The 13,752-nt window shown below is 38.9% G+C and overlaps 6 protein-coding genes across 6 annotated transcripts; 2 read left to right on the top strand and 4 right to left on the bottom strand.

Annotated features, from left to right (window-relative positions):
- Positions 1-169: 169 nt before the first annotated feature.
- On the bottom strand, positions 170-5,368 carry Tes (Testin). Its single transcript, XM_066288750.1, has 6 exons — positions 5,225-5,368; positions 3,146-3,347; positions 2,941-3,084; positions 2,777-2,887; positions 2,536-2,721; positions 170-2,480 (listed from the first exon to the last, which is right to left on the bottom strand). The coding sequence occupies exons 2-6, from the start codon at positions 3,285-3,287 to the stop codon at positions 520-522; spliced, it is 2,544 nt and encodes an 847-aa protein (XP_066144847.1). The 5' UTR covers positions 3,288-3,347; positions 5,225-5,368; the 3' UTR covers positions 170-519.
- On the bottom strand, positions 3,444-5,150 carry AlkB (alpha-ketoglutarate-dependent dioxygenase AlkB). The gene has a single exon (XM_066288786.1). The coding sequence runs from the start codon at positions 4,742-4,744 to the stop codon at positions 3,800-3,802; it is 945 nt and encodes a 314-aa protein (XP_066144883.1). The 5' UTR covers positions 4,745-5,150; the 3' UTR covers positions 3,444-3,799.
- Positions 5,369-5,386: 18 nt separating the features above from the next.
- LOC136342706 (gem-associated protein 8-like) lies at positions 5,387-6,353 on the top strand. The gene is made up of 2 exons (XM_066288790.1): positions 5,387-5,810; positions 5,867-6,353. Exons 1-2 carry the CDS (start codon positions 5,514-5,516, stop codon positions 6,242-6,244), a joined length of 675 nt encoding a protein of 224 aa, XP_066144887.1. The 5' UTR covers positions 5,387-5,513; the 3' UTR covers positions 6,245-6,353.
- On the bottom strand, positions 6,291-7,898 carry LOC136342700 (sodium/bile acid cotransporter 7-B-like). Its single transcript, XM_066288781.1, has 5 exons — positions 7,626-7,898; positions 7,349-7,568; positions 7,143-7,293; positions 6,717-7,086; positions 6,291-6,538 (listed from the first exon to the last, which is right to left on the bottom strand). The coding sequence occupies exons 1-5, from the start codon at positions 7,735-7,737 to the stop codon at positions 6,375-6,377; spliced, it is 1,017 nt and encodes a 338-aa protein (XP_066144878.1). The 5' UTR covers positions 7,738-7,898; the 3' UTR covers positions 6,291-6,374.
- Positions 7,899-7,939: 41 nt separating this feature from the next.
- On the bottom strand, positions 7,940-10,295 carry RnrS (ribonucleoside-diphosphate reductase subunit M2). Its single transcript, XM_066288778.1, has 2 exons — positions 10,146-10,295; positions 7,940-9,220 (listed from the first exon to the last, which is right to left on the bottom strand). Exon 2 carries the CDS (start codon positions 9,216-9,218, stop codon positions 8,088-8,090), a length of 1,131 nt encoding a protein of 376 aa, XP_066144875.1. The 5' UTR covers positions 9,219-9,220; positions 10,146-10,295; the 3' UTR covers positions 7,940-8,087.
- A 380-nt stretch (positions 10,296-10,675) lies between these two features.
- On the top strand, positions 10,676-12,721 carry Rab35 (RAS oncogene family member Rab35). Its single transcript, XM_066288791.1, has 5 exons — positions 10,676-10,884; positions 11,264-11,438; positions 11,491-11,615; positions 11,667-11,823; positions 11,881-12,721. The coding sequence occupies exons 1-5, from the start codon at positions 10,833-10,835 to the stop codon at positions 11,978-11,980; spliced, it is 609 nt and encodes a 202-aa protein (XP_066144888.1). The 5' UTR covers positions 10,676-10,832; the 3' UTR covers positions 11,981-12,721.
- Positions 12,722-13,752: the final 1,031 nt, after the last annotated feature.

Genomic DNA, 13,752 nt, shown 5'->3' with positions numbered 1-13,752 from the left:
ACTTGTGGATTTTTTGGTCTAAATTCAACAGTTACAGAAATATCTGCAGTTGGGGAGGCCTGTTAGATTGCCCGACTTCACCCCTGTGGACTATTTTTATGGAATTGGCTGAAACTAGGGTGTATTTAAATAAGCCCAGCGATATAGAGGACAATGATGATTTTCTGAGTATCTGCGAATTTCCAATTTATTGAAAAACTGTATTAGAAGTCTACAAAACCCTCTTAAATGCATAGAAAAATACTCCATTATCTTATATCACACATAATCGAGCTTTTGCTCGAAAACGTATTAAAAGACTTGCACCGATTTCCACTTGCATCTCACCCTTAATCGCTAAAAATCCTTATTAGGAATTTGAAAATAATCGATATCATATACTAACAATACACATCCAACATGGTAACTTATACCTGAAAAGCACTCTGGCACAGTGATTTGATTCCTTTCAAAAGCGTAAAGCACCTATTACGGTCGTTCGTCAGCACCCAGTATGAACCTGACCGAACACCAATTCTTCTACGACCTCTGACCTCCCGTGCTGTTAAAGCAGTCGTGTGAACAGTACAATTTCCCAACTTTCAACAGCAACTTCTTCCCCATCAACGGCACACCGCAAACGATGCATCGAAAGCACTCGTCTTCGGCGTGAAAGTGCACCCCGTTAAGATGGCACCCGCGCTCGTGGGGCTTAATCACTTTCTCGCAAGTGCTGCACTTGGCAGCCTTCGATGTCTCGTAGCAGGGCAGGCAGTAAGGCTTGTCCTTTTCCAAGGTGTAGTCTTGCCCGGCCAAGGGAGTGTCGCATTGGAAACAGCAGAAATGCTTCAAGTGGAACGTGTTGTTTTCAGCTAAGCAATACTCCTTGGTGAATATCAGCTCGTCGCAGGCAGAACAGCGGGGGTAACCTCTGATTTTCGCGTAGTCCCGACCGCAGTACACGTTGTTAGTTTCCTTGTGGTAGAAGTAGATGTTGTCGGCCAAACACTGGTTGCAGCCGGCGCATCTGAAGCAGTTAGCATGGAAGAGAACGCTGGCCCTGTCTATTGTTACTGCGAACTCGTTCTCCTCAAACGGCTTCTTGCAATAGTGGCAATCGGGCAGCTTGATGTTGTTCAAGATTTCCTTAATGCTTTCGGGACTATAATCAGTCCCGCAATCCTCGTCCTGATATCCGGGGTTAACTGCCGATGTGGCCTTTCTAATATCTGGATTTAAGTCCTGGATAGATCCTATGTTCACAGAGTGGGGCTCCAGGAAGTCTTCAGTAATGTGCAATTCTCTTGGATTCTGGTTCGCAAGAGGTTTACGAGCCTTGAAAGGGGGATCTCCGAATTGAGCACTCATGCTCGGAACAGTTTTGTTATACATGTTTTGGAGTAGCTCTCCTGCCTCACCGGAACGAGGCTCCTGCTCTCGGCGTTGTTGAGCATTAAATATTCGGTCGTGCGGATCTGGGGTGTTATATGCTTCACCCAAGTACGGTTCGTGTTCTCTGCGTTGTGCGCTTTGGTTAAGTGGCCTTAGACTGGGATTATGTGCGACACTTCCATGATCCTCAAGGCTACTGGCTGGTTGCTCACGAGCGCTTGGATGCACGCTCAAAGGCATGCTAACGTTAGCGGGGTTGCACGTCAAATTCTTCGCAAAAGCCCCAGATAACGGCGGCACCTGTTCGCTGTCCTTTTGCAATGGTATCACGCTAGGGTCGTGTTTGTACGTGTTCAATACAAGATTCGGTTCGTAACCTGGTAAAACTGGCCTGCGACCCACATTCCCTGATATATCCTCGGGAATTGGTCCTTGACTCGGATCATAAGTGCTGTAAATCAGGTCTTTCACGCTCTTAGGAGGTTTTGTTGGGTCCAGGTTCTCCGCTTGAGATGAAACATTGCTTGCTGCTAAATAACCTGGAAGAATCTTGCACGCCGAAGGGCGATTCTTAAAAAGCGGATTTTCAAATCCGGTTTGCTCTTCGTTATCAGCTGAACCTTTAGAATTTAGGGCATTTTTATCAAATGAGGCATCTGTATAAGGTACCGGGGACCGTCTAAATTCATCGCGACCCTTGATAAACTGACTAGGAGTCAAAGCCGGATTAAAACTGGTCCCTTGCAGTAGCTTCTCATCGATACTGTACCCCTCCCGTTCCTTCCTAGACAAGTTGTCCGCGTAACGGGGTTGCGGTGAGCTCTTGTCAGAGCTCAAGTTTAGTGAATATCCCACGTGGTTGATGTCTTTGAATTTCATAGCCTGATAAGGAGATCTACTGACATCCTCCCTGGAGCTAATGGTAGATGCCTGCATCGCGGGTAAAGGTGAGGCGCGAAGTTGATTGTGAGGCTTCTGATTAAGCGACAGAGAATCCAGGTTCTTGGCGAAACCGCTTTGCAAATTGACAACTTCGCTAAATGGGATGGATTTAGGGTGTTTACTGGCTATTATGTGGGCCTCCTGAGGACTGATGTTGTGGAGATTGGCTGTAATAAACGCGAAACTTAAAACCTCCATAGACTTGTGCCCCGCCTTATTTACCTTTAATAACAGTGGACAAATTAACGATCTGGCCAACTCCAACAGAGCTACTTTTAATATGGTCCACATACTCTTCCATCCTAGCAACTTCTTCCTCATTCAACTCATGGCAAAGACCTGGATCTATGTCGTGAACGGGAATCTGCTTTTGCAGGAGCTGCTTGCGGTCTTGGGCTGCCTGAGAACCTGAAATATTTCAGTTGTGATTTGGTCACTTTTGTCTATTAGAGGCCAAAATTGCCTTTGACCGGCAAAGCTTCTGGCGGTAAGGTCTTCAGGTACTTGTCAATGGTTTCCTTGTGTCCCTTTGGAGCCCATTCGAGCTCGACTTCGTCCTTTCTGCCTGGCAAAGCTGTTTAAAAACATTATTAATACTTTAAGAATTGTGAATTAACGCAGGCTTACTTATTTTGGTCTTCACCCTATTGGGCTTGCTGCCTAATAGCTGAAACTGGGCCCATCCGTAGATGTCGTCGTCGGGAACATCATGCTCCTCTTTCGAGCAACGGCATATTTTGCATGCTTTTCTCCAGAAATGTAGATCCAGGCCTATGGACGATAAATCCAAATTAAGATATACATGATAGATAATTGAAGAGCTTTTAAATACCTGGACAATCATCTCCGCATTTGAGACAGGGTGCCCCGGCGCCGGTTTCATGGCCCAATCTAACTTTCAGTCTTCGCTCTCTTTTCGCCTCTAAATCGTTCAACCAGTTGGGCGTCTCAGAAACCTCGATTTCTCCACTCATTTCTATTGATGTAGGTGACTTCGATGTAGAATAATGTCGTGAATACGAATACAGTATGACCTTTCAAACAAAACGTTATCATGTCAAGACAGACTCCACAATGGGTAAAAATGGAGGCGAGGACGAAAGCCCAAGTTAGGAGTTAAAATGCACAAGAATAGTTCAAAAACGTATAATAAACAATACTGTAAATAGTGAACAACAAATTCAATCACTCTGTATTACAAAAATAACAATATTTTGGCACATATCAGTCCTTTATTGCTTTACCATAACTTCACATTTAAATTGGTACCTACTAAGCTCCAGCACTACAAAGGCCTTCAGTGCCTGCAGCTGAGTTTATATATTCACATACCACGAGATAAACTGCATTTCAAAAGCTACATACTGTGCAACTCTCTTGTGTGGTCCTTACACTACTTGAGTAACATTTGAAATGCTTTAAGTTCTTTGCCTTGAATGAGCATCTTGTTATGTCAATCTATAAACTCCCTATCACTCAGCATGCTTTAATCCAGCTGCACCTCCCCGTCATACAGAACCTGCCTCACGTTCACATTAATCCTTGAATGGGTCAAATAGTCTCCAAAAGGCTGCCACAGGGCATCGTTTTTACAGATATCCATCACTTCCTTGTGTTCTTTCACCACTAGTTTTTCACTACTATTTTCCACCAAGCTCCATCGCCTCGAGTCCACTTGCAAAATCTTTGGGACTCCATGATAACATAACCTTGAGTCCTTACTCATCACCACAACATCCCCACTTCTTAGAAATATTGGGATTGCTATGTCTTCTATTGACTCACCTCCAATGAGAAAAATGGCAGTTTGCCCAAAACTCAGGGAGAATAATGGGGCTGTCAAGTTCCTTTCTGAACGATCCTTGTGGCCAGACAATGTGGAATCCATGTGGTAATAATTGACTATTGCAGCTTCAGCTGAAAAGTTGTCATAGCCCAAAGCTTTTGCAAGAAAGGCAGTTAGTTCTTTGAGGTCCTTAGGAAACTTGCTCCTGTTACTTTCGGAATACACCTTGGTGTCCCAGTTGTGGTGGTAGCCCAGAGTAACCCATCTCAACTTGTTCAGCAGTAACTTATTGCTGCTCTGACATAACTCCCACCAGTCTTTATTATCTGGCACTAAGTTGAAACCATCTAGGTTGGATTTGTTAGGTTTTCTCGAGTAGTCTTTAAGACATCTGACAGGCCAGAAGCGCTGCCCTAATGGAGTAAAAGGGTTCCGGATAAAAATTAAGCCTGGGCGGTCAGTGATTTCATACACCTCCCACGTGTCTAGCGGCTTAAGACCAAAGAATGGACTGAGATTGGTAGAGGGTAAAGGCACTTGTTGAACTTTGTTCTTGAACTTGTGGATACAGTCAAAGTCAAGGACTCTGCCCAGTTCGGGAGGGGGGTTCTTAGATTTGTAATATTTGAAGCTGTCCTTGAACATCTCCTTGCAAGTATGGGCCTGCAGGGGGGGTCTTCTAGAGGTATTTGGAGGTTAGTTTCTGCTTAGAGAGGTTTCAATGCGGTTTCCAATGTACTTTCCTGTCCTAGATTTGTTTCTATTGTAATTGTATTGAAACTAATGGTCCCGGAACTGCCTGAATCAACGCATCTTAATATTCACTAGCTAAATCCCTTTGGAAGGGCACAACGCGGACTGATTAAAGTTTGTTCGCCCGTTCAAAAATGAAAAAAAAAACATCAAACAAATCTTTGAATCAGTATATTTCGTGCTGATCAACGTAAAAAAAGAGATAGCTATATGTTCTACTGACGTGCAGATGGTGGCGGCTTCTATAGGCCAACCTATAATCTTTCACACAAAATTTTGTCTATTGTCTTTGTTTAATTATTGTTGCAATTTCTCTATATGAATTCGAATAGACAAGCTCCCTTATAAGTAAATTAAATGCAGAACTCTTACCTCGTTACACAATTCTAAGACTAATAGCACTTTTCTATGATCAAAAATTAAAATGATTCATAACAAGACTCGTATGAATCAACAAGTGGTACACCACCAATGAGAAGCGTGACTCATTCGGAAAATAAACAAGAGGGTTGACTGGAGCGTTATCAGTTGAGAGCTGTCAATGTCAAAGAGAGCCATACAACCTAATTTTTTGTTTACAATTATATTCGTTTTCTTGGATTTTTTCTTTTCAAATTAAATCCCCCTAAAGGAAGGCTGAAAATGCCAAATTCATGAAGCGATGGACAATAAACTGACTGACTTGTGTGACAAACTGAAAAAGCGCCACTTCGGAAGCAGTGTTTCTTCAAAGATTATCCGAAAGAAGTACAAAAAAACCTCAAAAAGTTACAATCGAAGAAACCGTAGGAAAAGGAGCAGGAAGACCTACTTGGCTATGCTAAAGGGAGAACGTCTACGGAGGGGCGCCGAGGATCTCTGTAACCAAGTTCAAGAATTTAATGTCATCGATATGGATATGACACCTTTGTGTGATTTTGACAAACTCCCTGATGAGGTCAATGAGTGGCAACAAAAGGTAAGTTTTTGCTGTTAGCCAAACAGAACTGAGAAATCACATATTCACAATACTAGGAGCAAACAGCCTATTGGAAATCTAGATCTATTAGTCTGGAAATTGAAAATAAAATGTTACGCCAGCACTTAAGAGATATTTATGCTCAACAAGTAAATTATTATGAAAAAAGTAAGTCCTGGCAACAGAAGGCTAGCACTGGTTTTAGCCCTGAAGCAGAGTCACAGGATAGTGGTGTTACTGATGAGCAGGAGCCAAGCACCTCTTCAGGTAAATCCAAAATATTACCAAAAGAACCTGAAGGGAAAAATAGATTAAAGAATATGGAAAAAATCTATGGAAATCATGCTGCCAAAATCATGGGTATGGAAACTGCCATCCAGTTAAATTATGAAAGGTTGGTGGAAGACAATTCTCCAAGGTACTGGCCACAATGAGTGGTTTACTCACATTGTACCTATATAGGTGTATTTAAAAACTAAGTGGCATCATAAATTAATATTATTGTGAATATTTAACATGCAAATAAATTTAAAATTAAAACTGTGTTTTTACTTTATATTCATTTTAAACTGGTAACTTTGTGTGCCTTTGTGAATGTAACCAATCCTTCAGCTGTGGCACCATCAATCCTCCCAAGATAATTTGAGTTGGGTGATAAACCAATAGTGGTAAACTGATTTGACTTAAATGAGAGTAGCCTTGGAACATTATCTTTAATATAGGAATGCCTGAAAAGAACATTTAATATCTATGTCATGTTTTAACTTAAAGTTGACAGTATATTAAAGCTCCTAAAGACAAATCACTTCATTCAGCAAACTACATTTTATCACTTTATAATGTCTAAGTGGTACAACCAAGTTGTCTGCCTGTGGGAGCCTTTAATCTTACTGGCTAAAAACTTACCTAAAGTTAGGGATTTGTGAGTCGAGCAGAAAACTATGGCAATGATGTCAGCAGCAGAGAAATAAGTTTTAAAAAAATCAGAAACCCTAAAGCTAATTATTATGAGAATAATCTGTAAAATTAGCACTGAAAAAATTGTAAAAATAACATCCAAAGCTGAAAGTCCAGTTTCAGGAACCAAAAATGTATCACAAAAAGTTGTATAAATCACAAACAATAAAGCACATTGGCTGATGGAGTTCAGCGAGATTTTGTGAGTCTGAATGTTTAAATGTCGTTTAAGACTCTGACCTATAATGAGTGGTAATAACACAGTAATGGTCAGTTGCATTACTGTACTGAATAAAGGCACAATAGTTGTGGAGCCTAACTGAAAGGATAAAGTCATATTGAATAAATAAAAAGAAATTTCCTTCTTATACCTACATTGAACAATAGTGATAAAGGAGTGATAATGATGCCCAAAAAACTGCCAACAACTGAATTGAAAATTGCTGCTGTTTCATTACCTTGTGCAGCCCTTGTGAGGATCACTGCACTGCTGACAGGGGGTGGCATACAAGCCACAGTTAAGAGGCTAATGGAAATTTTCATTTTTAATTTGATGTCTCAAACAAAGTAGTTTGGCATACCCTTTTAAAACCCAAACATTTATCCCAAATTTTGTCAACAATTTTACAAAAATCTGAGTAAAAACTGGAACGAAAATAAAAGCAAATAGCTGGATAAACAAATGTAATTTGTATTGTTTGAAGGTGTGGAAAATACTGTCAGTTTTAAGGGAAAAGCCACTTATGAGAAACATAAGAGATATAGCTCCGTATTTAACTGTATATTCTGTCTTTAACGGCCCTGAAAGTCGCAACTTTGAATTGGTTTAGGTTATTTTAAGAGGGCTTTCAAACTTGCCTTCTTTGGAGCCTAACTTTGGGTACAGCGCAGCTAGAAATATGCAGAGGAGGATCGCTGAAAGCAGCCAGTTTTTCTTCAAGAATTCTGCTGGCGTTACTTTTTGCCGCATTTTAAATTTTATCTGTTTATGAATAGTTTCTCTTCCATTTTAATTGTTTTTTTTCTGCAATTAAAATACCAAAATATTTGAATCATTTGTTTACGTTTTGATTGATCTTAAAACACGCGTGACAGTTGACAATGGGCACAAATTACTTGCAAATAGGCCTGATGATCAAACTTGGCAACAAGGTTTTTTTTAAACAAATATATTATCCATATTATTTTTATATTAAAACCAAATATTGATTTACAATTAAATAGTAAACGAATAAAAATGCGAGACTAAGAATAGAAAAACGAGATTAAGAAAGTGCATAAACCAATAATAAATCATACTTTTTTTGGCAGACACACCACTTAAAAATACGCGTCTGTAGTAAACACATTATCCACAGAATCCCCAGTCACTCCCACTTTTTGATATTCACCAACCTTTTTCTCGAAAAAGTTAGTCTTGCCTTCAGTTGAAATAATTGCCATAAAATCAAAGGGATTCGTCACATTATAGATCTTTTCGCACCCTAGCTCCAGCAGTAACCTATCAGCCACAAACTCAATGTACTGACACATGAGGTTACAATTCATGCCTATCAGGCTCACGGGGAGGGCATCTGATAGAAATTCTTGTTCAATACCCACGGCGTCCCTTATGATATTAGTCACTCTTTCTTTGGAAGGCTTTTGCACCAAATGGGAGAACAACAGGCAAGCAAAATCACAATGCAGACCTTCATCTCTGGAAATCAGTTCGTTTGAAAACGTGAGTCCTGGCATCAGTCCACGTTTCTTTAGCCAGAAAATAGAAGCAAAGCTGCCTGAAAAGAAGATACCCTCCACAGCAGCAAAGGCAACAAGGCGTTCACCGAAGGTTGAAGTTTTTGAGGATATCCAGGTCAAAGCCCAATCCGCCTTTTTCCTCACACATGGTAGAGTTTCAATGGCGTTGAATAAAAACTCTTTTTCTTTGGGATCACTGATGTAGGTCTCTATCAGCATGCTATACATTTCAGAATGGATGTTCTCTATAGCAATTTGGAAACCATAAAAACATCTTGCCTCGGTGATTTGTACCTCCTGACTGAATCTCTCAACAAGATTTTCATTTACAATACCATCAGAGGCGGCGAAGAAAGCAAGAACGTGCGAAATAAAGTGTCTCTCATTGTCAGTAAGATTTTCCCAGTGCATAAGATCCTGGGACAGGTCAACCTCTTCAGTGGTCCAAAATGAGGCTTCAGCTTTCTTGTACTTCTCCCAAATGTCTGGATATTCAATAGGGAATATCACAAATCTCTTAGGGTTTTCACGCAACAAAGGCTCTAAGTTTGGATCGAAGTCCTCATAGTCTTTACCCACCTGAATGGGAACATCTGAGATTACTTCTTGCTGGATTATGTTTGCTTTGCTGGGGGACAGCACCAGACGGTTCACTTTGCTAGACAGCAGGTTGGCCTGCAAACTGTCATTTTCCTTTCCATAGGAAGGCATAGCTGCAACAAGAGGCATTGATGATTGCAATAATAATAATAATTATTATTATTATTATTATGATAGTAATATAGGTGGCAGCAAGGTTTTTCCTAGTTTCTTTAGGATATTCTTTGGTATTTGAAAATGAATGACAATTCTTGTACTTTATAGTAATCACAGTGAGGTAGCACAATAAATTAGTAAAATATGGCAATATATTTAGGAGTTATTTAGCATGAAATATGCGGCGTAGGTTTGTTGATATGATAATTGTATCCATTAGTTTTTATGCATTACCTGAGGGAGTAGATAAAATACAATACACAAAATATGCAAGTTATCATAAAAAGTAAATGGAATGTTTCCTACTAAGTGCTTGAAAAAGAAACTACAAAAATAAATAAAATCCCTATGTTTTCTAGAAAGTAATGTGATGGTGTTGATTTCTTGGTTTCTATATTAAAATAGGTCCTGTTTATGCTTGTTAACATAGAATAAATGTTATTTGGATAATGTTAACATTTGTAAAAAAGTCATATTCCTATTCCATAAAAAGGAATTTCCTCTCTTCCACTATTCTTTTGTCACCTTTTAGAGAATATTCTAAAGACTTTAATCAATTATTTATGGTTGCTCCTCCAAGGCCATAAGAGAACCTTTCAGATCAAAAGGACACATGGAGGCTTTTTGGGCCACTAGAATGCATTGAACCTTTATCCCATCTCCAGTATCCAAGAACATCATGGTATGAGACAGTAGGAAAGCAAGATGTAGGCTTAGGATTTAATTTTATCTATACGTGACTAGAGGCTGGTATACGCCCCACACCTCGTTCTTATAAAGAATATACCTAATTTGCCTAGGAAAAAGCTCTTTTTGAGAGTTTTAATCGTATACCCCAATGGGTTCAATTTTTGTACCGTGGTAATTGGATTTTTGACTTACCTTTACAAGCTTAAACTCCTGTAACTAAATTTACACAAGCACGGCAAAGCGTTTAAAGTTGTTCTGATGAAAAGTGCGCCAAAATTATACCGGTGTCAACCTAAATATAACCCCCAGTCCGTACGTATTGTTTGTTTATTTTTTAAGTTGAGGTTAGAAATTGAGACAGTACGTCAACATAAGACATAATTGTTTATCTTCATCTTTCTCTAACTTACAGATAAGTTGTATTAGCAACGTGATATTTTTATTGGAATTTAATAAACGAATGTATTAACAGTAAACGCGGCATTGTTAATTGTGTATTTGCACTGGTTAAGAATTTTATCCTGGAGGATAACATTGGAGTTAATTGGTTTATTTCATCTTATGAATGACTAATAAAACAGCAAAAACTTCCGAAAGCGTGAAAATATGTATACTTTCCATTATATTGCCTGTCACGTCTGATTTTCAATGATGGCTTGAGGTTTCATTCATCAGAGGGAGCCACTCATTTCCCATTGACAGTGACGGTACTTTACAGTTTACTTGTCACTTTGGCAGAGAAGGATTTGTCATCGTTTTGTTAGTTCTTACATTCACTAAGCAAATACAGGAAAAAACTGTTTAGATAAATAAAAAATAGGACAAAAGACTAAATTTTATGTTAAAATTGAATCCCAGTGATTAGTGAACTTCAGGAGAATGGCCAGGGATTACGACCACTTGTTTAAATTGTTAATAATAGGAGATAGTGGTGAGTATACTGTATTCCCCTGTTTTGTCTCGGGGCGGGGTTTCAGAGGAAATTAAGTGAAAATTGAGTTAAAACTATAAATATACTCTTCAGTTATCAAATAATTAGATGGCTTCCGCTATGCCATATGATATGAGTTTGTTTTCTGCAGCCCATTCCTTGTGCATCAACACATAAAGAGTATGCTCTCTTAATGTGCACACAATTCCAATCCTCTTAATTTATAAACAGTATCCTCTTTGAGCAATACAAGTTTTATCTCACTTGAGAAACACCACAATGTTGTTACTAATCTATTGCCAATGCAATCATAATAAATCCCAATGATTTACCAGATCAACTGGATTTCTAAACCTCACAAAACCCTCTTAACTACTAGGTGTTGGCAAAAGTTCTCTTCTGCTACGATTCTCAGACAACACATTTACTGGGAGTTACATAACAACCATTGGAGTGGATTTTAAAATTAAAACTGTACACATTGAGGGTCAAAGGGTCAAACTTCAGATATGGGACACTGCAGGGCAGGAAAGGTTTAGAACTATCACCAGCACGTGAGTCACAGTGCTTCCTGTACTGGAAAAATATACTAAAAGCTTTGCACAGTTATTACAGGGGTACCCATGGGGTTATAATAGTATATGATGTCACCAATGGAGAGACATTTGCCAATGTTAAGCGGTGGTTGCATGAAATTGACCAAAATTGCGAGGTGGTGAACAGAGTGCTGGGTTAGTTTCACTGCTAGTTCTACTCTTTTAATTAAATGCTGAATTTTATAGTGGGGAACAAAAATGACACACCTGACCGCAAAGTAGTCCTTACAGAGGATGCTCAGAGATTTGCTGATACAATGAACATTCAACTATTTGAAACGTCAGCAAAAGACAATATTAATGTAGAAGAAATGTTTATGGCAATAACAAGGCTAGTGTTAAGGTAGTGTTAGTGCTGGTGGTATTGACTGCAGAGGTACAATATGGCTTTTTGTTGTAGGTCAAAAGTAGAAATGAAGGAGAGGCAAAATGATCACAGAGATGTAGTTAATTTAAGGGACAAAAAGAAATCTTCAAAGAAGGGCAACAAGTGCTGTTAGCAGAGGAATGTTTGGATGTGTGTGAGTGGGTGAATACTGGATGGTGTATAGTGTACCAGTACAATTCAAATGAATAGCTCAGTTTCCTTTATATGTTGTATTAGCTTCCATGCGCAATTACTTTGGGAGAGTAAAGCCAAAAGCATGTGATATTCTCAGAAACTGGCCTGTTAATTTTGATTAACCTTACAAATTAGAATAAAAGAACCAATAGCAAGTTTCATTTATAAGATTCTTCAGACAATTTTTTGGTCAGTGTATTGAGCTTTTTGAAATTGTATCAAGCATGATGGTCAAACGCAGAGGTTATCAGTAGGTTTGATGTATTAAATAACAGAATAGCAAAGATTTGAGGATGATTATTTTTGCCTTAACAGCAATTGGTTACTGTAGAACTAATGTGTACATACATAACCAATACCAATGTAAATATTAACTTTTTAGGTAGCAACACTTAAAACTTTGCAGTTCTGTTAAATTTCATCCTTTGCTAGTTAATTGGCTGAAACTATTAATTACGATTTTTTAAGAATTAAGTGTATTTTCAAGTATGTCATATCAAGCAAAAGAAGTGTATTCTCATAATATTTGGAAAATGACAATTATTATTAAGTATATGTTTTTCAAGGTGCATTTATTTATACAATTTTATTTTTGTAATAATCTGGATGTGTATATAACCTCGTAATATGAAAATTGTGCATTTGTTTCTTATTGAAATAAATTGTATATTTGTTGTGATAGCTGTTTGATTTACCCAATTCTCATTCTGCTGCTCAATAACAGGACAATCCGTTCATCTTTCTTCCACAGATTATGCAGCAAAACCACTTTGCTCGTCCATCTGGCAAGTTGACACAAGTGGAACTACAGCTTTTTGTTCGAAGATGAAAGGCGCATGTGCACAACAATCAAAGGGAATTTGGCTCGTCGTCACTTGTTGCGCACTTTCATCGTTGGAGTTTATGATAGAATAACTGTTTCGCTTAACACTACATTGTGTTTCTCTATTTTTGAATGAATTTCTATGTCAGGAATTCAAGTTTGCAAGCAGTTCTCTCAACTCGTCGTCACAAGGGAGCGATGCTTTATGGGGAAAAAAACGAATATCACTTCCGTCATTGTTTGTGGCTTTTCCGCATTTGCTTTCGTTTCACTTGCGAAAAAAATCCGGAAAAGTTTTTGAGGGCTTAAACATTAATTAAAAGAAACGTAATGAATGCTCGGATGGAAACGGGCAAAAATCGCGTTTTCAAAGTTCGAAGATATTTGTCAACTGTCAGTGTTGTTCGGGTCTCCGAAGTCGCACGATCACCGAGTAACACTCCTGGTTGGAGCAATTAAATTAAAGTAAAAGTTTCAGCGATTGAAAAGGAAAAAGCCATAGGCGAACGTGAGGATGAGCAGTGCAGTGCGTACTGTGTTGCAAATAAACAGAAATTGACATGCTGCTTTGCAATGGCTGATAGATCATGGTCCGAAAAAGCCGATTTGATGTAAGGGATTGACGTCTGCAGAGACGGTCTTAGCGAGTCTGATGCCCTGGGCGAAATTTTTAATCAGCGCCCCCGCATCCCCAGGAAAATTCATCAGTCAGCCTAACCCCCCCATGAGGCCGGTATTAGGTGCCTGTTCATTGCATCTAAATTAACGTCCCTCTTTACTAATTGTATGCTCTGTGCGGGTAATCACTATAAATGGCCTTTGTCACCGTTTATATCTCTTTTAAGTATACACATTGTATATTATTTGGTGTCGCGTATCCTTTTCGT

Source organism: Euwallacea fornicatus, chromosome 12 (assembly GCF_040115645.1).
Source record: "Euwallacea fornicatus isolate EFF26 chromosome 12, ASM4011564v1, whole genome shotgun sequence".
Classification (NCBI taxonomy): Eukaryota; Metazoa; Arthropoda; class Insecta; order Coleoptera; family Curculionidae; genus Euwallacea; species Euwallacea fornicatus.
This window is presented reverse-complemented; position numbering and strand designations above follow the sequence as displayed.